Source organism: Orbicella franksi, chromosome 1 (genome assembly GCF_964199315.1).
Source record: "Orbicella franksi chromosome 1, jaOrbFran1.1, whole genome shotgun sequence".
NCBI lineage: Eukaryota > Metazoa > Cnidaria > Anthozoa > Scleractinia > Merulinidae > Orbicella > Orbicella franksi.
This window is the reverse complement of record NC_138145.1, coordinates 9642921-9665187: the sequence shown is the minus strand read 5'-3', so window position 1 is coordinate 9665187 and position 22267 is coordinate 9642921. Positions and strand designations below refer to the sequence as shown.

General features: G+C 39.3%; 2 protein-coding genes across 2 annotated transcripts; both read left to right on the top strand.

Moving 5' to 3' along the window:
- The first annotated feature begins 14 nt into the window (after nt 1–14).
- Nucleotides 15–5022, top strand: LOC145488652 (DNA topoisomerase 3-beta-1-like). Its single transcript, XM_081467565.1, has one exon. The coding sequence runs from the start codon at nt 220–222 to the stop codon at nt 2785–2787; it is 2568 nt and encodes an 855-aa protein (XP_081323691.1). The 5' UTR covers nt 15–219; the 3' UTR covers nt 2788–5022.
- A 6-nt stretch (nt 5023–5028) lies between these two features.
- On the top strand, nt 5029–22203 carry LOC145488659 (protein O-mannosyl-transferase 1-like). Its single transcript, XM_081467578.1, has 21 exons — nt 5029–6131; nt 7419–7576; nt 8594–8697; nt 9004–9054; nt 9305–9390; nt 10843–10906; nt 11809–11917; nt 12539–12604; nt 13283–13376; nt 13852–14007; nt 14375–14411; nt 14927–15110; nt 15268–15360; nt 15747–15843; nt 16090–16179; nt 17111–17231; nt 17388–17485; nt 17861–17977; nt 18072–18198; nt 19044–19221; nt 19796–22203. Exons 1-21 carry the CDS (start codon nt 6030–6032, stop codon nt 19971–19973), a joined length of 2310 nt encoding a protein of 769 aa, XP_081323704.1. The 5' UTR covers nt 5029–6029; the 3' UTR covers nt 19974–22203.
- The last annotated feature ends 64 nt before the right edge of the window (nt 22204–22267 follow it).

Below are 22267 nucleotides of genomic sequence, written 5' to 3'. Positions count from 1 at the left end.
TTAGAGGAACCTGGGCAGGAGCTCGTTATTGAGCATAATCCTTTGAAGACTGCCTCTGACAAGTACAAAGTCGAGGCTCAACTTCCGTAAAACGCATGACACTTCATCAAGCAACCGCTTCAAAGAGTACTAATTGCCACGTGGAGGAATGCTAAAAATTTCGTCTTTGTTGAATACTTTGAGGCTTCATTTACAGCCCAGAAACATCGCCCAGCAACCATGAAGACTGTTTTAATGGTAGCAGAGAAGCCTTCTCTGGCGCAGTCCATCGCAAAGTTTCTCTCCAAGGGCCAGATGACCACCCGGAAGGGACTAAATGGAGCTTGTTCTGTGCACGAGTACACGGGACAGTTCAACAAAGAGCCGGCGAGATTTAAAATGACCTCTGTGTGCGGCCATGTAATGACCTTGGATTTCCATCACAAGTTCAACAACTGGGATGCTGTTAATCCTCAAGAGCTCTTCACGGCCACGACTTTGAAGAAAGAAGCCAATGAGAAGCTGCAGATGCCAAAATTTTTGCAGCATGAGGGCAAGGGGGTTGACTTCATTGTTCTCTGGCTTGATTGTGACAAGGAAGGAGAGAACATCTGTTTTGAGGTGCTGGATTGCGTCAGGCCTGTCATGAACAAGAGATCAGGAGGCAAGACTGTCTTCCGTGCCAAGTTTTCTGCAATCACTGAAACTGACATTTGTGGTGCTATGCATCGCCTCAGTGAACCCAACAAGAATGAGGCAAGATCTGTTGATGCCAGGCAAGAACTGGACTTGAGGATTGGTTGTGCATTTACAAGATTTCAGACTAAATACTTCCAGGGTAAATATGGTGACCTGGATAGTGCGTTGATATCTTATGGTCCCTGCCAGACACCCACTCTTGGATTTTGTGTGGAACGCCATGACCAGATACAGTCATTTAAAGCTGAACCGTACTGGGTTCTCAAGCCCCAGGTACTCCACCCTAGTGGTCAAACAATGCACCTTGAGTGGGACAGGGGTAGATTGTTTGACAAAGAGGTGGCTGTCATGTTTCAAAGAACTGTCAAATCATCACGAACGGCAACTGTGATTGGTGTTTCCAAAAAAGAGAAAGCCAAGCAAAGGCCCATGGCGCTAAACACTATTGAAATGTTGCGTATGGCATCTTCAGGGCTCAACATGGGTCCACAGCACTGTATGCAGATAGCTGAGAAGCTCTACACACAAGGGTACATAAGCTACCCTAGGACTGAAACAACTCATTATCCAGAGAATTTTGATCTCAATGGAACTCTCCGACAGCAACAAACAAACCCCAGCTGGAGCTCATCAGTCCAAGAACTTCTGAAAATGGGGATCAACAAGCCGAGAAAGGGGCATGACGCTGGTGACCATCCACCCATAACACCCATGAGACCAGCAAGCGAAGCTGAGCTTGGAGGTGATGCATGGAGACTGTATGAGTTTATCACAAGATCTTTCATAGCAAGTATCAGCTATGACTGCAAATACTTGCAAACAACAGTGAAATTCACTGTTGATCAAGAGACTTTTTCTTTCACTGGTAAAACTGTCACCAGCCCAGGTTTCACTTCTGTCATGCACTGGCAGGCAATTTCCAGTGATGAACGCATGCCACATTGCCAACAGAATGATGCGTATGAAATTGCTGAAGTGAAACTTGAGGAGCGACAAACATCGCCACCTGATTATCTCACAGAGAGTGAGCTGATTTCCTTGATGGAAAAGCATGGGATTGGCACAGATGCTAGCATTTCAGTTCACATCAATAATATCTGTGAGAGGAACTATGTGCAAGTGATGAGTGGTCGAAAGCTTCAGCCAACACCACTTGGAATTGTGCTAGTGCATGGTTACCAGAAGATCGATCCACAGCTTGTCCTTCCAACTATGCGATCTGCTGTTGAACAGCAACTCAACCTAATTGCTCTTGGCAAAGCCGAATTTGACTCTGTTTTGCAACATGCCCTTGGTATCTTCACCAGGAAGTTTATTTATTTTGTACAGACTGTCACAAGCATGGATGAACTGTTTGAGGTGTCATTTACTCCGCTAAAAGACACTGGAAAACCTTTGTCAAGGTGCGGGAAATGTAACCGGTATATGAAGTACATCAATGCTAAGCCAACTCGGTTGCACTGTGCTCAGTGCGACGAGACTTACAGCCTTCCACAGAATGGTAGCATCAAACTCTACAAAGAACTAAAGTGTCCCTTGGATGAGTTTGAGTTAGTGTTGTGGTCCACTGGTGGAAAGGGAAAGAGTACCCCAGTCTGCCCTTACTGCTACAACCACCCACCCTTCCCCGAAATGCGGAAAGGCATGGGTTGCAATCAGTGCACTCACCCAACCTGTTCCCATTCTGAGGTAAGTCTTGGCATTGCAGATTGCACTGAGTGCGATGATGGAAGCCTTGTACTTGATCCAACATCAGCGCCTAAATGGAGACTTGCATGTAACAAGTGCAATCTTGTAGTGCATGTTTTTGAGGATGCATTCCGAGTGAGTGCCACTGATCAAGAGTGTGATTGTGGGACAACTCTTCTGAATGTTGATTTCAACCGTACCAAGTCACCATTGCCCGATGATAAAACTCAACATCTAGGATGCCTTTTCTGTGATCCACTTCTGGCACCACTGGTCAAAATGTCGCATGCGGCATCAAGGCATCCGATGTACAGAGGTGGGCGAGGCAGAGGAGGAAGACGAGGTAGAGGCAGCAGAAGAGGAAAGGGTAGAGGAAGGCCAAAGGACAAGATGTCCCAACTCGCTTCTTACTTTGTGTGACGTCTTAAATCTTACTTAAGAATATCTTTGTGGTTTATTTAAGTTTGTATATTATGTAAGCTTAAGGCAGAGATGCCAAGTACTCTATGGTCGAAATATAGTTTACAATGTACAGGGTAAGCTAGCAAATCTGTCACAGTAAGAATGACTGAAGCATTGTCCTTAAAAAATGGTGGTTAATATTTTAACTTAATGGTGGGTTAGATTCTGTGATCTTGTTTCACATGTTCAAATGAAAAATGCAAATTATGGAAGGAAACCTCCATGAAATATAATTATCATGTAACACAATAATTCAATATCTCTTGCTTGGAAATCTCTTTGTTTGCAATATAAAATGATAATATTTAGAGGTGATCAAAATATAGAACAGTCTGCATGTAATGGAAAATTTAATGCTTCCCTTGATTTAGAGGCCATGGTTGAATGATCAGGGTTTTTTTTATATATATTCAGTATCAGTTTTGAAATTTGAATCAAAGAATCAACACCAAACCTTTTTTATCCAGTCATGTAGATCCAAAGAAGATGATTTGATTTCTTTGAAAACTGAGAAGCATATATACTGGTAGTTTGAATTATAATTATTTATTGTTCAATAGAGCAGGGGGGCTAAACCATTGTACCAACAATAGGAGTTCTTTCCTAGTGAAATTGTGGTATGATAGTCAAAGAGAATGATAGTATCAAAATATGAAATATGAAATATTATTATAATGAGCATTACATTGTTGGTTCAAATCAACTATTAGTAATTATGTTTATTAGGTTATGTAAGAATATAATTTGAATTACAAGTCAGAATTTTGAATGGATGAGCACTATGTAGTTGAGATATGAGTTAGCTCACAAACTTTGTGAACAAATGCAATGTAACAGACGTAATTTTCACGTAGGCTGTCAAATGTTATCAAAGAAGATGTCCATGAAACTTATTAATGTGTAATAGTGTTTAACGAAACTCTTTAATACCTTTGGATTTAAGTGCACACGGCATATTCCAGGTTAGTTAGGAAAATTGGCATATGTCAGTAACTTGATAAGATGACTCAATATTCTTTAATATTATTAATTTTATAGCTGTAAAGCCCAGTAAATATATATACTCGGTTCTTAAAGAGATCTTTCATTGTAATTTCCTGAGGAAGTAATATAAAATATTGTAATCTATGTACACAAATATGCTTTGAGTTCATGTTCTCTTTTAAAATACACAAATAAGCAATCAAAGAATGGACTGATGTCCCTGAACTAAAGGAAAAAAATTATTTGTAGTTGTTGTTTTTATTTTTGTTCAAGTGTTGCTGTGTATTTGAAGATTTTATCACAAAATATGTAAAATAAATTAAACATAAGGGAAATTTTCTATGCTATTAAACTTATTTAAAATTTATTTAAGTTATTGCATTATGTAATTTCTACCAGTCAGTATTAATTTTGCAGTTTATAGTACATATTGAATGTGAATAGTACATTTTCAATCACTGATGGTGATAGTAACTCAAGTCTGAGGAAATTGGTAGTTTTTTGTCATAAGGAAAGATTATATAGTAATGATTAGTTACATTGACAGTTCAACTTTATTGATAATCAATAAAGTTCAAACTTGTTTGTTGCGCTCATTGTTTCCTCACTAAACCGTACATGGTAACAAAATGGAATTTTTGCATTTTGGCAGGGTAGACTAGAGGGTCTAGTGGATTGGGATGTTGGAATCCCAGTAAACAGCCAAAGTTTTGGTGATTTCTGAGCTATCAGTTAAATTCCAGTCATCACTTGTCCACTGAAGGTTAAAATTTTGACCAATTCTCAGCCATCAGATAAACCCAACCCAGACCCTCAGATTAGTGCACCTGTGTAGTGAGACTTTTAGCCTTTAGTCTACCTTTCACCACTTCTGTTATCAAATTGTTATTGTGTGGTACCAGAAAAATACCCTTGTGATTAGCCTTATTGAAGAGAAAGCTTGTTTACGTGTTTATGCAGACCGGGCTTAGAGGAGTGGGGGGTGCTACCTTTGTACATATATGTATACCTTACCTATAACTACTCCCTCATACTTCCATATCTACCTCTATTGAAAATCTTTGTTTGTAAGGGAAGGATCGTACTATCTAGGCCCTCCCCCACTTAGCTGTAAAATCTTTTCCAGTGAATTCATAGTTTAACAAACCTGAATAGTTGATTTTTGGAGGAAAGCGGGACAAAACTAATATACCTGCAAAAAGAAGTTGATTTTCAGCCGTTTTGGTCATAAAATTGGGAGGTGCGGTGGCCTCATGGTTAGTGTGCTCGTCTCCAGATCGAGCGGTCCAGGTTCGAGTCCTGGCCGGAGACATTGTGTTGTGTTCTTGGGCAAGACACTTTACTCTCACAGTGCCTCTCTCCACCCAGGTATATAAATGGGTACCGGCGAACTTAATGCTGGGGGTAACCCTGCGATGGACTAGCATCCCATCCAGGGGGGAGTAGAAATACTCCTAGTCGCTTCATGCCACAGAAACCGAGATAAGCTCCGGCCTAATGGGCCACTTGGCTCGCATGCAGACTTTACCTTACCTTACCTTACCTTACCTTACCTTGGTCATAAAATTAATAGGGTATCGATTTTGGCCATTTTGGTTCAAATAGGGAATGGTTTTCTGTACCCTGGTCTTATTAAGAAAGATTTTTAGCAGAAACTACTTTTTCATCATTACTGATAGGAATACCAACAAAAGCCCTTCATAAATTATGTTTAAGGTAACTGTACCAGCTGCATAGGATATCAAATTTTTGGTCAGATTTTGAATAGGGTAGGAAAAATTGCCGATTTTGGTCATAAATAGGGTAAGGATTTTGGGAAGCGGGCTGCACATCCCCACCCAATTTACTGGGAGTACCTCTGGGGGTAACCCTGCGATGGGCTAGCATCCCATCCAGGGGGGAGTAGAAATACTCCTAGTCGCTTCATGCTACAGAAACCGGGATAAGCTCCGGCCTGATGGGCCACTTGGCTCGTACGCAGACTTTACCTTACTTCCCGGGACTCAGAGCTTGAAAAATTTTAAAGATCCTGTGCTACATTCTGCTTTGCATGAGTTTTCGCAGCCTTAGAGTGCGCTGCATGTGGCATCATTCCTAGACAAGCGCGGCTACAAAGCTACACGCGCGTTCGCTCTCCCGAATGTAATTACCTGCTACAAGTATGCATTTTTACCAAGGAACCTCTAGTTTTCCATGGTAATTACGTTTTGAATATAATGACCAGTGAGTTGGCAAACTCTAGTGACGTCCACACCAGTCCAAGTGAGCGCGACTTTGAACGCAAAGCTGGCGAACCTCTCAAGGGTCTTGAAGTTCAGGTAAGACCTAATTTGAAGCAGAATGCAGAAGCTGTAGCTCTTGGATCTTCGTCCAGCTATGTAAATTGTTTTATAACGAGAGTGTGTTTTTTTGTCTGATATGATCGATTTTCGTGGTACATTTCTTTCAGCAGATTTCTAAAACATTGTTTTGTATCCGAACTTCTTTATTAAGAGAACAACTGAGAGAAATTAAGGCTAGAGGCTACAAGGAAAAATTAAATTTATGGATCGATATTGGGAAATTTATTTGCATATTAAAGCTGACAGTATACCATATAATTTGCCCAATTTACCAGCTTTTTGCTGTGTAAAATGCTGTCAATAACGATTGTTAAAGCCCGGGTGGTAAAGGCATATTTACTTCAATTGCTTTTTCTTTGAAAGTGTAAATTCAAATGAACTTACTCGAAAGCTTACTTCTAGATTTGAGCTTACTACTCAAGTTGGTTTAAAATTCAGCTCTAGGCTTATTTAAGCTTAAGCTTATATTTTTATGTTCCTTATATTTCTAATTCGAATTTATGTCGTGTTAATACTGTAGAACCCTTGTAGTAACTTTTTTTTTTTTGCTACAAGTGAAGATGCCCTGAAATAATATGAAAGAAATGATCAAAATTCTATCTCATTGTTTGCGTCCGTTAGTATTTTAAAATCATTTACAACAGAGTTTTCTTCAGAGATTTGAAGTGGGAACAAAATGTAACTTAACTTACATGTTGATTGCTTCATAACATAACCAACTATTCTTGTTATTAATTAAATTTATTGCTCCATCAAATGACCAACTATTTTTAAAAGGTATTTGATAATGATTAAGTGTTATTGCCCAGCAGGGTTCTGGCTCAGAAGCCAAACCCTAAAAATATTCCTTGGGAATCTCCTGACTAAAATTCATAGAGTGGTTTTCAATTGAGTGTCATAAAACCAGAACCAAACCAATCACTTACCAGGGATGGCAGAGCCAGGGGGGAATTTCAAGCCAAAAAAAAAAGGCATAAAATAATAATTTTACAAATATCTCCAGACCCCTGGTGTTCGCTTGTAAGCCCCTCTCCTCCCCCCTCTCCTCCCCCCCCCCCCCTCAATTCAAAATATGCTCTGCCATCCCTGCTTACCAATTAGACTACTCAGCCAAATCTCAAATCACAGTAAAACCAAAACCAAAGCCTGATTACTTTTAACACTCAATTGAAAGCAACTCCATGCCAGAGGTGAAATTTATGTGTCAGTTCAGCATGCTACAGGCAATAATTTGAGAGATAATTCTGGAAAATTTACCAACAGGAAAAGTTAGAAGAAAAGCAAGCGCAAAGAGAACAAAGTGAAAGAGAAGCTTTGCCCCCTTTTGCAATGAATGTTGAGTTGAATTTTGTGTGGCTGATTCTAGTGGGCTTGTCATTTGGTACAAGGATGTGGCAACTCACCACTCCTAAACATGTCATGTAAGTAAACCTACCACTGGTCGCATCTAGGTATGAACTTATGAAGAAAATATATGATCTTATTGGGAATCGTAGGTTGCATGATTGGTCTGCAAATTCATATTTTGATTGCATATCAGATGCATTGGCATTAATTGCCGGCAGTTGCGACAGTTGAAGTGTAAGTCATGCGTCATTCAATACCCAATTAGATCTTTTTTTTTTTTAATCGCGTTTTTGTGCTTAGGTACAACTGATGGTAAACTATGGTACAATGGTACATTTTCCAGTATCATGCGTGTTAGGTTAAAGTGTCTGTATACCTAACAGTATGGATGTAACATTACATGTACTAAATGGATCGGGTGATTTCCATCAGAGCAAAGTGAACATAACCTTTTCATGCTTTGTATTTCAAGCATTTAAAAAGAGACCACTTTTTGCACTTTGCTCTGATGCAGGGCCAATGCTCAAAACATTGTCTTCAGACTGTTACTGGTTAATTTACCTTTATCCACTTGAAATTGCACAGTGTTTTACTTGCCCACCAACACAGCCCAAACAGTTTCTTTTGTAGTAACTAATGTCTTAGTTTGTTCCAAGATTTAATCCACCACTTCCAGTCTAATTGAACTGAAAAAATTTAGGATTTACCATGATTCATCTCAAGTCAGATACAAAGTTTTGAAGGAGGTAGCCTTATTGTTGGATTAGGTGGCTGATTTTCCCTTCTTTTTCTAAAGCATCATACAAAAAGCCCAAAATTACATGTAAGTAGGTAAGTTAAAGTCTGCATATGAGCCAAGTGGCTCATCAGTCCGGCACTTATCTCCAGTTTCAGTAGCATGAAGCAACTAGGAGACAGCATTTTTACTTCCCCTGGATAGGATGCTAGTCCATCACAGGGCTACCCCCAGCATTAAATTTACCGATACAGATTTATACACCTGGGTGTCAGAGAGAGGCACTGCAATAGTAAATTGACTGGAATGAATGAAATTGTTTGAATTGATTGAATGATTTGTTTTTAATTCACAGATTTGATGAAGTACATTTTGGCCAGTTTACTAACTTTTTCATGAAAAACCAATTCTTCTATGATGTCAATCCACCCTTAGGAAAACTCATGTTTGCTCTAGCAGGTAATGCGAGGCATCATGATTATTAATTTTTTTTTGATTATTCTTAATGGTTAGCATGAACTCCACAAATTATTTGGATTCATTGCTCTTGTTAACTAACAGCTAACAAATGAATACTTGTCTTGTACATGGTCTCCAGACCTGCCTTTGTGTTCTAAAACATAATTCACAGTAATTGGTTCTCTCAGACTTTGATCAGACAGTCTGAATAATAATAACAATCACTGACAAGAGTGAAGCTCAACTGGCAGGTGTATAGACTGAATGTCATGAATGACAAATCCTTCATTGCTGTTTGAATTTCAGCTTATGTTTCTGGATATGATGGTCAGTTTTCATTTGCTGATATAGGACAAGGTACAGTTGTGATACTTTGATATAGAAACACCCTTTTGCATTTTATGATTTTTTCTACCTCTCAATTCAATCATATATAATTATGTTTTAAATATGCATACTGAAGGCCACTTGCCAAGAGTGTTGATTACAGTTATGTCGCAAAATGATAGAAAATAGCCCAGCACTGCACACTGCATCCTAGAAAACGTGTTGACACAATGCCATAGCTTTCAACTGACACTTTGCATCTTTACAAATCTTTCCTCAGATCTTGGCGAATATGAGCAGCATGTTTGGTATTTACGATTTGTCTCAGCATTTCTTGGAAGTCTTGTTGTGCCAATTGTCTATGAGGTGGGTATGTGTGTGATGCTATCTTTGTAGTTGCATTTATTCAAATTACAGTGGAACAGGGTTAACAGTGTAGCCTATGCTGGTAATTAAACAGGGTACTAGTCATATTAAAACGTTCTTAAATTCTGAAATGACTTCAGTGAAGCTTTTTGGGGTGGATGGGGGGCAAAAGATACTTTTCATAGTTAAGTACTATCAGGGGTGGCATACAGTCAAACCCTGCTTAAAAGACATCCATTTGTAGTTAATACAGTCATCACATAAATATGGACTGCTAGACATGTTTTGGACTCTGCAGAAAGCATATACAATGTACACATGTACATAATTGTACAGTTCCTGTTAACTTACTCAGACAATTCATATTTCTGGTAGTGTAGACATGAACCATTCACTCTGTCTACTAGAAAAGATCTACCAAATGTTTTGCTCTATTGTTCATGTACCCATCTGAGTGTAGTGTATGTTTAAGCTTGCTTTCATATGCATGTACTGTTATAGCTCTCAGACACATAACATTGCCCCTTATTACATAGTATTGAGAAGAGTTTTTTCTTGTAATATTTAACAGATAGCAGTTACAATGCTAAAAAAAAATTGAAATAAAGCTTGCCCTTGAGACAAGTAGCTCCCCAAATTTTGCTTGCCTTGAGCAAGTCTTAGTTTGCTCTTTTAATGGTTTAGTTGGCAGATGACTTGCTTGATCTCTTGCCCATCGGGTAAGTGAGAGTGAAAAGTTACTTGCCCAGAAGGAAAATCTACTTGTCTGGGACGATGGGATGGCACTTTTTTCGAGCCCTGATTTACCAAAAGTGGATCATGTGTACTAAAGGCATCTGCGGTCAAGTGTCAATCGATACTCTCGATCGACCCTCCATCAGCACTGCATTGACATCTTCATTGACACTTGGTCAACATCTCAATCAATACTCAGTTGACTCTAAAGCCTGGTTCACACTTGTGAGATAAGCATAACACAAGTGAAATAAGCACAAGCATAAGCACAAGAAAAAGAAACATGTTCCTTTTTCCTTGTGCTTGCACTTATGGTTATTTCACTTGTGTTATGCTTATCTCACAAGTGTGAACCAGGCTTAAATTGACGCTTGATTGATATCTCAATTGACAATCCATCCACACTCGATCAACAGTTGGTTGATAGTTGCCATAGTGTTGACCGACTCATGTGTAGCGATCGACACTCTATGGCGTGTCTGCAAAAATTAGTTGACTCTCAGCCGACTAATGGCCAAGATGTCAATCAAGTGTTGACGGAGTATTGATGGAGGTGTTGATCAAGAGTTGATCAAGATGTTGATCGAGGTTCAATCGAGGGAACACTCAACCACGGATGCCTTTAATAGGCATGATCCCCCAAAGCTGCAGAATTTTGTGTCAAATTACTCTATTTAATTAATACTCAGGTTTAAAAATTGTTATTTCCCTTCTCAGGTCATTATAGAGCTTGGTTGTTCTCACTGGGCAGCAGCTCTGGGTGGATTTTTGGCTACATTTGGTGAGATGTTTATTTTCAGTTTAGTCTCCCATAGCTCAGCAGTCGCTAACTCCTAGTAACTTCACCTGTAAGTTTTTAATCATGTAAATAAAGCATGTATTCTTATCTCAGGATACTGAGTTGGGAATCAATTTGGAACTTTTTGTCACAAAATGTGCATGTAAACAACTTTGTCTGTTAACTACGTCCAGGCCGGTTAAACAAATCCTCTTGAGGAAAAATTACAAGTACACAATGTATTTATGATACTAACATTTAAAACCTATGAAAATATTTATGATTTATAATAACCATTTAATGACTATGAAAAAATAGGTCACTTGCATCAACTAGAAACTATCCATTGATTTTCTACATGTAGCAGCAGCAGTAGCATAGCAGTGTGCCCTTGCTAACAAAATAATGACTGCTTAACGATGTTTTTTAAGTGTCTGTGAAGAGGGTTTTGATTAAGTTTTGAACGACTAGTAGATTTATACTAAACAATTAGATTATTCACTCTCGATTTTTATCACACAATAGAAATCTGGAGCTAATAATCTAATTGTTTAATAGATAGTGAGTAGCATAGCGGTGTGCGCTTGTTAACAAAACATAAATGTAGTCCCTTGTGTTTTTTTGTGTCTTTTTTGAATATCTACAACATGTGATGTTGTAGATGTTCAATTTAAGATCATGATATTTTTTGCTGGATTTTTGTTATCTTTTTGAAAGATAAGGGAAGGACAGGAAAAATGAAAAGATAACCTGTTTACTTATCAGCAGTTTGTTATGAAACTGACTGTCACAAACATACCAAAAATCATCATTAGCAAGTGGCTGTTGTACTGTAACATTGTTTGCACAAGATCATTTTATACCAGTTTCTGACTGTCATTCCTTGATGTTCCTTTTTGTTGCAGATAACATGTTTGTGGTACAAAGTAGACTTGTTATGTTAGATTCCCCTCTCCTGTTTTTCAGTGCTGCATCCCTTCTCTGCTACCTCAAGTTCCGCAAAGAATGTAAGAGGTATGAATACACTGTAGTTTGATTAATTTTTTTCAAGTCCCCTGTCCTAATATATGCAGTAGCAGTAGCAGTAGCCTAAAGACACCTGGGAGAGCTTGTGTTACCAGCTTTCATAATATACCAGGTTATGATAGTGAGTGATTTTCCATGCAGCCTTTTTGAGCCTCTATTGCTAAGCCATTTCAGTCTGAAGCTCAGTGAAGAAAGGAAGATTGTGCATCGGACCAGCAGCTCTGGCTGGAAACATAATGATCATAGATACCTTTATGCTCAAAAGCCAACACCACTAAGCAAAATGTATGTACAGAAGAACATTATTATTGTTGAAGCTTGTCACAACTAAATAGAGCAAGGTGGTGGTCGAAGAAAAATAACAAAGAGCACAAAGGTTCCTAACAATGAAATCCTGGTGCCCAGCACTTATTTGTTTTTCCAGTCGCCCAAAGGCAAAAGTTAGTCATCTGTGGCACCCCAGCATTTATAGCGCACAGCCCTGTGTGTATCACACAATTCAGACAAAATCTAGCCTTTGTGTTCTATAATTTACATGACAAAGTTAATGCAATGATTGATGAATTATGATTAATGAATGGCCTAATTTATGTGTAACTTTCCTCGCAGACCATTCACATGTGTGTGGTGGATGTGGCTGTTTTTGACAGGAATTGCTCTGCTAGGTGCTTACAGGTGAGCCAATGCACACATTTAAAAAGCTACATATTGTAATGCAAAGCTGTGTTGAGCTAAATTACCATACTACAAAAGTTTATCACTGACAGTGTCTTTAGCATTGTGTGGCTAGAAGTGTTTGTATTCCTCATTCCTCCTCACCTAGATGGAATGCTAGACAATCCCAGGGGTCCCCCCAGCATCAAACATGTCAATACTCATTTATACAAATGAGTGGGGAGAGTTACCGATAGAGAGAGTTATCAAGTGTCTTACCTAACAACACAACACAACACAACAACTCTAGTCAGAACTCAAATCTGGACTGCTCGATCCACAGTCTAGTCTTCTCTTTTGCAAGTCTCAGGCTTGCAGAAAGAAAAGATTTAAATACCACAGTGTCCCACAGTCTCAGATCCTTACTTGTCTGAATGTTTTTATTTTCTCCCCTATTTGTGTGGGTCAAAACAAGTTCATAGTTATTAGATGTGACAAAGAGTTCAGCCAAAATTTTACATTTTATTTTGACCATTAATCTGGTCCGTGTACTTGTGATCAATTATCCATAAAGCTGTAAATGTGTATGATCCCTTCACTCTTCTCAGCTGAAAGGTGTGGTTTCTCTGAGAGGGTTTTTTGGCAATAATATTGTTAGCAACAAAAGATGATTCAACACAGCTGCTCATTTTCCTTTAGCACTAAATACACTGGCATCTTCACCTTTTTTGCTGTTGGATTTTTAACTGGCCGTGACTTGTGGAAACTTATTGGGGACCACTCTCTTCCATCAGTAAGTAGCAATGTCATTAAGTCAGTACGACAAGCAGTAAAGCTGTTTAGGACAAACACTTCCCTTTCAAGATTCAGATCACATTTTGCAATAAACTGGTAATAAAATATACGTGCAAGTTACTTGACATTCTAGTTACATGATGAACCAAATTGCTTGACATTTTGATTAACCTGTATCCCAATCATCTGCCATTGACAGTTTCCACTGCAGTGTACTGATAAACATAGATGACAACTGCATGCATTCATGCTAGAAATAAAGAGATACTGGTTTTCTCAAATATTAATTCTCAGCTTATGCTAAGCTAGAGAGAATCCCCTGTTAGCTTGTGCAATTTAACTAAGAGGAACATTTTTCATTCTTAGTTTCACAGGCTTGAAAGAAATCCTCAGCTAGGAGTCTAATCAAATTTATTAAACAGTAATTTACTAAGTAATAATATTAAAGCTCTTCTGCCTTTTCTTCCCTGCAGAGAAAACTTGCCAGACATGTGATAAGCCGAGTAGCCTGTCTCATTGTCATTCCCAGCATGCTCTACCTGTTACAGTTTTACATTCTGTTTGCTGTTGCAAGAAAGACTGGTCCCCATGATGACATGATGTCAAGTGCATTCCAAGCCAGTCTTGAGGTATAACTAAAATGCAGGTCTTCTGATTCTGTTTGGTTTCAATTATACACTGTTGTCACCTCATTGTTAGAATTTTGTTTTCCTTAAAGGAGCTACATCACAGTTTGCGTCTATTGAAAAGTCTCAATTTTTCGAATTCATCATCTGTAATCCGTGTTAATTGACTCCATCCGTAGCCATCCTTGTTCCTTTATGGTTTATTCTTATCTCTTTGGTGTGTTTCTATCTTATTAAACTGTTATTTTCAGGTTTCCTACCATTAAAGGTAATTTTGTACATGGCCACAATAACTCAAAATACCATGACTGAGCTCCTTTAAATTTGATGCATGTAACTACTGATTGTAAGCTTCTTTTTTTGTTTTTAGGGAGGACTGGCTAAGATTACACATGGTCAACCAATTGGTAAGTTCTGGCTGTACAATAGTCATTTCCTTTGATCCCCAGAGATGTAAAGAAGCAATTATAGTGGAGAATGAATTAAACAGTTCATCCTATCCCTAATATTCCAGCCTGATTTTTGGGATTAGGTAGTTTTACTTTAGAACTGCTTTTTGCCAAAATATCAAATGCACAGTTTTTGTTTTGTACCCTGTCAGGTTCAAAATCCATTCTCTACGCAGGAACAATTTATAACAAGTTCACGAGAGCTCTTCCTTGTTTTGTGGCTACAAATAAAAATTAAATTTTCATTTTTTTTTTTTTTTTGGTGTACAATTATTATACAGTTGGTACTGATTAGATGTGCTCCCACCCATTTCACCAGTCACTTTTTCCCTTCTTGTACCACCCCATTACACATGTATTTTCCCTTTGTCTTGGTTGTACTTTATAACATGTCCCGTACGTTGTACTTGTGACAACTTTTAGCTTATCTAGATCATGCTAATGGCATTTTAACTTTGATTTCATGACACTAGAGGTAGCATATGGTTCTCAGATCACCCTGCGGAACACCTTTGGCAAACAATGCTGGCTCCACTCCCACACACACACCTACCCCGTCAAGTACCCTGATGGGCGTGGCAGCTCAGCACAGCAGCAGGTCACTTGCTATGGCTTTAAGGATGTCAATAACTGGTGGATTGTCAAAGACCCTAAAATGTAAGTCTTTGATTTAGAACAAGTTTTTCAAGTTTGTTTGTTTGTGTTGCTTTACTAACGGCAGTTGTACTTTATTACTTGTCCTTGATGTTGTACATGTGATAGGTTTTAATCCATCTAGGTCATGCTAATAGATATTCCACTGATATCATTTCAGAGACGCCCTTTCTGTAGATTTCCCGCCAAGACCCGTGCGCAATGGTGACATCATTCAAATTGTTCATGGAGTGACTGGTAGAGCTTTAAACAGGTAAAACGTTTTTGTTGTTGTTGCTTAAGCTTCCACAGATATGTCATTGTGTAATTTGATTGTGATTCATACAACAGAAAATCTATGATAACCACCGTGAGATAGGCAAAGTCCGTATTCGAACCAATGAGCTCAGGTCTCTGTAGCATGAAGCAACCAAAAGTTTTTCTCCCCCCCCCCCCCCCCCCCCGCCCCCTTATCCCATCGAAGGGTTACACCTGGTTGGAAAGAAGCATTGTGAGAGTCAAGTGTCTCGAACACAACACAGTGACCCCAACCATGACTCGAATCCAGAGTCCAGCGCCCCACCTTGCTGCCCACCTTAGTAAACAGTACTTCCTATGTAATTCCTGATTAAGATGTTATCTTTCCCTGTCAATTTTTAGCCATGATGTTGCCGCTCCTTTGAACCCGGCCAACCAGGAAGTCTCCTGTTACATTGACTACAACATTTCCATGGCTGCTCAGAACCTGTGGAAAGTGGTATGTATGGCTGTATGTGCGTTAAAATTTATCACACAAAAGCTATATTGCTTTGTTTTGTAATATGATATGGATCTGGTTCCCGATTCAAAACACGATGAAGCTAATAGAACTCTGGAGGTTTTGCATCCAATCGACGTTGACTTCGCACCCTCCGAGTTTTCGAGCTAGCACAAAGATGTCGACCAATTTCTCCATTGTTTGTCATGGGATCACTAACTGTTGTCATTTTACTATCACCAACAGGAAATAATTAACCCAGACAGCAGCAACGTTTGGAAGACCATCCACTCGCAAGTCCGACTGATTCATGTTAATACTTCTCAGGCCGTAAAGGTACAGTATTTAAGGAAGCGCTGTAAGGAAGCGCTTGCTGAAAGCCATTCGTCTTTAATTCGATAGAAACACAGAGCAGGACGATGTTCCTTTCTTTTTCTTGGAGTCTTTTCTAAAACATATTCTTTAGGCAGCATTTTCTCGTGTTTCCATACATACATACTTTACATACATACTTTATTGTTACCTCCCCAATGGGGCTTTTCAGGAACAATTACTTAAATTACTAAGTTACTAATAACTACACAATCAAAATTAATCAAAAACACTCGTCAACGTTTAGGCGTGTTCCCTTATTGCTTCTCGTTTTCCCAAACTTCCAATCGTGTTTCCATTCAACAAATAGATTTTACAAATAGTGACACGCAACAGTTGACCTCATCGCCTGATGAAGACTACAATGTAGCTGTATAGCAGTCGAAACGTCGCTATCTACATCTCAAGTGACTCCATCGTGAGACAAACGAGTGAAAATTCATCTATCCAGTCTTACACCACGATGAATAATGTACGCATCTTTAATGACATTGAAATAGATTCCATGTTTTCGTGCGTCTGTTCAGTCATAGATCACAGAGGACGTGAAAATGTGGTAAGATAAAAAAAAAAAAAGTGGCACACGAGGCGATGGTCGAGTGTGTCACTGTTGCTCTTTCCCACATTTTGACGTCTTATGTGACGTCTTATGTGGCAGCATGGAATCTATTTGTTTTATGTAATAGAGAACAAAAAAATTCCTCCAATAGGTCATTGGTAAGACTCAATCAAAATGAACAATTCGACATATTTTATAAAAAACTCTATAGAGGCAGAGAAAATGAATTTACTAGGAAACAAAGTTACAGTAGTTCTACCACTGTCTGAAGTGAGGCATAAAGGTTAAATGTACAGAAAGAGGACATTGCTTAATTTTCGTTCATATTTTGTTTAGATATCGGGGATGCAGTTGCCAGACTGGGGTTTTCACCAACTTGAAGTCTGCACGGATAAATCCATCAAACAGACTAACACAATCTGGAACGTAGAGGAACATCAGCAAAACATAACTTATCGTAAGTTTTATCGTAAGACTTTTGATTTTTAAACTGCAGTCCAGACTCCTAATCTGTCCAATCCTTCAAGTCGGGTCAAGCTCTGGTAGTCCATGTCCTTTCTTGTGCTCTCATGTCATTATTATTCCTTTTCAAATCTGTCTTTCTCTTTACCAGCTGAAGGTAAAGGTCCAACAGAGGTTGAAAAGAAACCTGAGCCACTGGAGAGAGCGTTTAAGCCGATGCCTTTTTTCTCTAAATTTTGGGAGATACAGGTACGTGTAGACTCTGCAAAGTAAGTTTTTTTCTTCTTTCCGCTTCGCACCAACTACTGACGTATTTTCCCATGCTTAGTTAAAGCCAACTGCATATTTCCCCTGCTTAGTGTTGATTTTATTTTATTTTAATTTTTTTGGCGCTTGACCCCAGCTGCACGTTTTCTCGCGTTTATCAAGCGTGGGAAAACTTGTAAACATCGCTACCAACAGCAAGTTTTCCCTTAGCACCAGGGCGCTTAACAGAATTATTCTGGGAAATCTGTTTGGTTTGTTAAATTGTTTCCCCTCCCTTTTTCTGATATTTTGATTGATTACTTTAGTCTGTCAGTAGTTCTTACAAAACCGATATATCTATCTTTTTCTTCACTTCAGCTCAAGATGTTAGAGTCCAGTAAGGAACTTGCTAACGAGCACACGTTTGGTTCGCGTCCTTCTTGGTGGCCACTGATGAGAAGAGGAGTGGCATTTTGGATTGCTAAAGACAACAATGTAAGGTTTACCGCACTGAGATTCACTTCATCTCATTTTCACCAAACCCTGATATGAAAGCACAGCTAAATGTGGCCTTAAATTGTCTTTTCAGGCTCAAATATTTTGCATTGGTAATCCTTTTGTGTGGTGGGCGACTACACTGTCACTGCCGGTGTATTTCGGGCTTTTACTATTTTATTTATTGAGGAGAAGAAGGAAGGTGTACGACTTGTCCAAAGGTATGCTTTCAAAACTTTTAGAGTTTGATTTGAGTTAAGAGAACAATGAAACTGGTTTGTTCTCCAGTTTGACGAAGCCTACTGGCTCGAGGTTGGCGCTTGACTGCGGTTTCCGTATCATGAAGCAGCCCGGATTGTCTTTACTCCCTGTGAGTAGGGTGCTAGTCCATCGCAGGTCTCCACAAACGAGTCCAACAAACGGGTTATTGGAGAATCTTTGTTTACAATTTTTGTTTATTAGCCTAAGCGCTTCAAACTGTGGTCAAGCTACAGAAATATCAACTCTGAAAAGGCAGTGCATGATTAGGTGTCCCAAGAAGTAATTTAACATGTACTAAATACTTTTTGCGTAACGCTGGTTGAGAAAATCATCATTTGCAAAGAATGTACAGGCTCAATAGGGCATTTGACACCCAAACATTTTGCATTTTTTTGCAAGACAATACCTCGCTCAGTATTACATCCAGAGAGCTAAGAATGTCAGCAATTTCTAAGTTTCACAAATTTGTGTGTCAAGTTTGGAGTCAAGTGGTCTCTAGTGTAGAGCCTTCTCTATGGAAATATGCTTTTAATTTACCTGTTAACTATGACGTCGGCAAAGAGTCCCCTTTTACGTCATCGTAGCTCTCAACAATCCGCACCCTCGTTCCCAGGGTCCGTTCTCCTCCTTCCTCGAGAAAGTGAGGAGATATGAGCCTGGGAATGAGGACATGAAGTCCGATGTAAACTTTTCTTTGCCCTCCTCATTTTTTTTTTTTTTTTTTTTTTTTTCATTTTCACTTTTCTAAGATGATGACGTTCCGATGAAAAAAGTTTTGTTAACATCTTTGTGTCCTTTTGATCAGATTCATGGCAGCAGTTCGTGTTCTGCGGTGAAGCTGTTGTAATGGGATATCTTCTTCACTTCGCCACATTCTTCCCGCTAGAGAGAACATTGTTTATTCACCATTACCTTCCCGCGCTGTTCTTTAAAATTGTTCTTTTACCAGTGATGTTAGAGCATGTTCATCAAGAAATCTTTAGGTAAGTCCACACAGGACACCCTAGGGGAGGGGAGAGGGTATGTTACTCGTGCCGGTCCAGAGGGATTCCAGTGCAAACACAGAGGGAGTCGTTAGAGATCATGTGTCGTGCAAAGTCAAGAAGTGCAGGGAGCAACAACTTTCGACAAGAGTTGGTAAGAGAATTAGCACTTACCATCGAAAATCGGAGCCACGTTCCACCTGAAAGCAAAACTGCTCCAAAGCTGCCTCCCTTCCCCTCTTATTGTCTCGCACAACCTTGATTCGTTTGGGAAATAGAGGAACCACGTAAGATATCGTTTGTGATCGCATCGCATCGCATCGCATCGCATCGTATCGTATTGTATTGTATAGTATCGTGTTGTATCGTATTGTATTACTTCGTTGACACAACGATTTAGGCAGTCCACTCTATTTCAATAGAAGGCATTTCTTCTTATTTTTTTTCCGATAAATGATTTAGTGCAAGTGCAAATGTTCATGAAGTAGTCAAAGGTTCCATGAAGAAGCTTTGGGAAAAATTTACCTGGATAGCTTTTCACAAATGTTTTTAACCTTTTCTGTTCTTTCCTCAGATACAAAGTGCTTCGTCAGATATTGTACGGGTGTTGTGCGTTCTTGGTTGTAATTGTGCTGTGGGGATTTCATTTCTACAGTCCTTTCACGTACGGTCACGTGGCTCTCTCCTCTGCTGAGATCAATCGACGGAAGTGGCTCAAAACATGGGACATGCTCTCTCACCCCAACACGTGACACACTTCACTTTCTGAGCCCTAATCTTCCGCTCCTCCAGACTTCTTTCCTTGCGTAGAAACCAAAAGGACCTGAAAATCAGACAAGAACGTTCTCCACTCCTGAAACTTTTGCAGGACTGGACACAAGTAAAGTGCTGCGCAAGGATGTCTGGGATTGTTTGGGTGTGCAAACAGGTGGCTTCTGGGGCTGCATTGGTTGGATCTTGTTTTCAACTTCGCGAAGGGAAAAAAACTTTGAAAACAAGCTTACATACGAGTAATTTTGCCCGCAACATTTTGACCTTTAACGCGTCTACCAAACAATGCCAGAAACAGCGCCATCGATTTTCTGGAGGAGAAAAACACTTGTGTGATAATGCTCGGTTTTTATAGACAGATATTTTAATAATTTTACACGCACTAAGCAAGTTATTTACAGTAAGGAAGCGACTACTACAGACTTCACTTTGTTATTTAATAACCTATCAGAAAATTGCAGCAACACTTGTAAGCACTGTTTCTAAAGATGGCTCTTTTGCTTATCATAATAAGAACACGTCCTGTTACTTAGCGACCACTTGTATGAAGACCTTCAGCTGTCACGTTAACTGTGGTGTGTCACGCAACGCTACTCGTGGTGAGAAGCATTGCGAGACCTCCGAAATATTGGCTACGAGGACGAGGTGATTAACAACCAATTAAGAACTAGTTTTAGGGCAAAACGTTTTATTCGCTTTTCTTTCCCTTTTGCTTTTTTAACTTTTCTGTAATCCTCTACTCGAAACATTTAGAGGCATTCGCCCTACAAAGTCAGTAGCACACCGTCACCACACTCGGTTCCTAGTCGCCATCTTCATTGCATTACAGGTTTTTCTTTCTTTCTTTCATGACATGACAGATTGCTCTAGTAAAACAGTTCAATCTAGCGTTGTAAAGTAAAAAAAGATAGTTCAAAACAGATTAGTCAGCTGGTTTGACGCTCAAAAAAAACAAATTTCAGCTTTGAGGCACATTTAATATGTCGTCTTTTAAACAAGTCTATATTGATTTCCACGTTGTTTTATATCTTTTTCCTATTTTTGATTTCACTTAATTTTGTCACTGGGTTGTGGAGCCAATAGGAAAACTCCGAAGCGTTTAATGTAATTCAGTGGCATATTGGATAATCGCCGATCGACGGCATCACCGGGGCATAGAAAATATTTCGCTGTATAACTATAGTTGGACAGGTAATGGGGTGTGGTGTAACAACAAACAATGTTAAAATCTTACTTGAGCGATTTTCTTTTGGGAGTTTGAACTGGCATGCGAGATTTCACAGAATAGCAGATAATTTTGCAGTTATTTTTCGTAAAAATTAAATTCAAACAAAATCACGTAAAGAAGATTGTAAAAATTTTATCTTGTCCGTTGAGGTATTTATTAGTACTTTACTAATAATAAATTATATTTTTTTCCCGATGCAGGTTTTAATTACTAGGTATTTCGTTGAACTGGCTGGTCTGTTTTTTGTGTGTCTAGATTGTGAATGATCAACCGCACAGACGAATCAATAAAACTTTATTGTCTCAAAATAAGAGTATTGCAGGCAAACATTTTGTTTGATCTTGGTGAAACTCATTGCAGGACAACGTTCTCACCCAGCGCACCCCCACCCCCACCCCCCTCTCCCGACCACTTTTCCTGGCTTCCACTCTGTTTTTCTTCTGGTTGCTTTACGTATTTTGTCTCTCCGTTCGTTCACAGGTTTGCTTCACGAAGGCCTGTAGAAGTAAGCTCCTCCTCTCCTCCCTGCTCAATAACTTGTTAGATTTCTGATGTTGCTCTTGCTAGCAAACAGTTTTAAACCTTGACCGTGCACAAGACACAAGAGTTGTCGATTTCTGTTTGAGCAGCTCACCAGTAGCTGCGTGTCATGCATAGTGGCCCTTTCAACATAACTCTTGGGCAGTGTCCACACTACGCCGGAGAAATTTGAAAACGTAGCTTTATTTCTACGGATAGGCCAACCGTCCACACTGATCCGTCATGAAAACGGAGCTTTTCGAAAACGATGGCGTCCTAATACAAACACATAGTCTAACATATCCAAAATGACCGATGATTGTTGCGTTTTTAAATTCCCCCGGCGTAGCGTGGAGGGAAAACAATTGATACGTTTTCATAGTGTAACCTCCATTTTCAAATTCGTCCGGCATTGTGTGGACGGGGCCTCGCTATCTGTTTGCTCTTTTTCTCTACGTTTGATAACCATCCCCCTCTATGAGCTGTGACGAAAAGGTTAAGAGCCACCTTAAATTTCCGAAAATTTAA

Coding starts and splice junctions, on each gene's coding strand:
- LOC145488659 (XM_081467578.1), top strand. CDS start 6,030: ATGACCAGTGAGTTGGCAAACTCTAGTGACGTCCACACCAGTCCAAGT. Junction 8,698..9,003: donor ACTCATGTTTGCTCTAGCAG/GTAATGCGAGGC, acceptor TTTGAATTTCAG/CTTATGTTTCTGGATATGAT. Junction 17,978..18,071: donor GGATTGCTAAAGACAACAAT/GTAAGGTTTACC, acceptor TTGTCTTTTCAG/GCTCAAATATTTTGCATTGG.
- LOC145488652 (XM_081467565.1), top strand. CDS start 220: ATGAAGACTGTTTTAATGGTAGCAGAGAAGCCTTCTCTGGCGCAGTCC.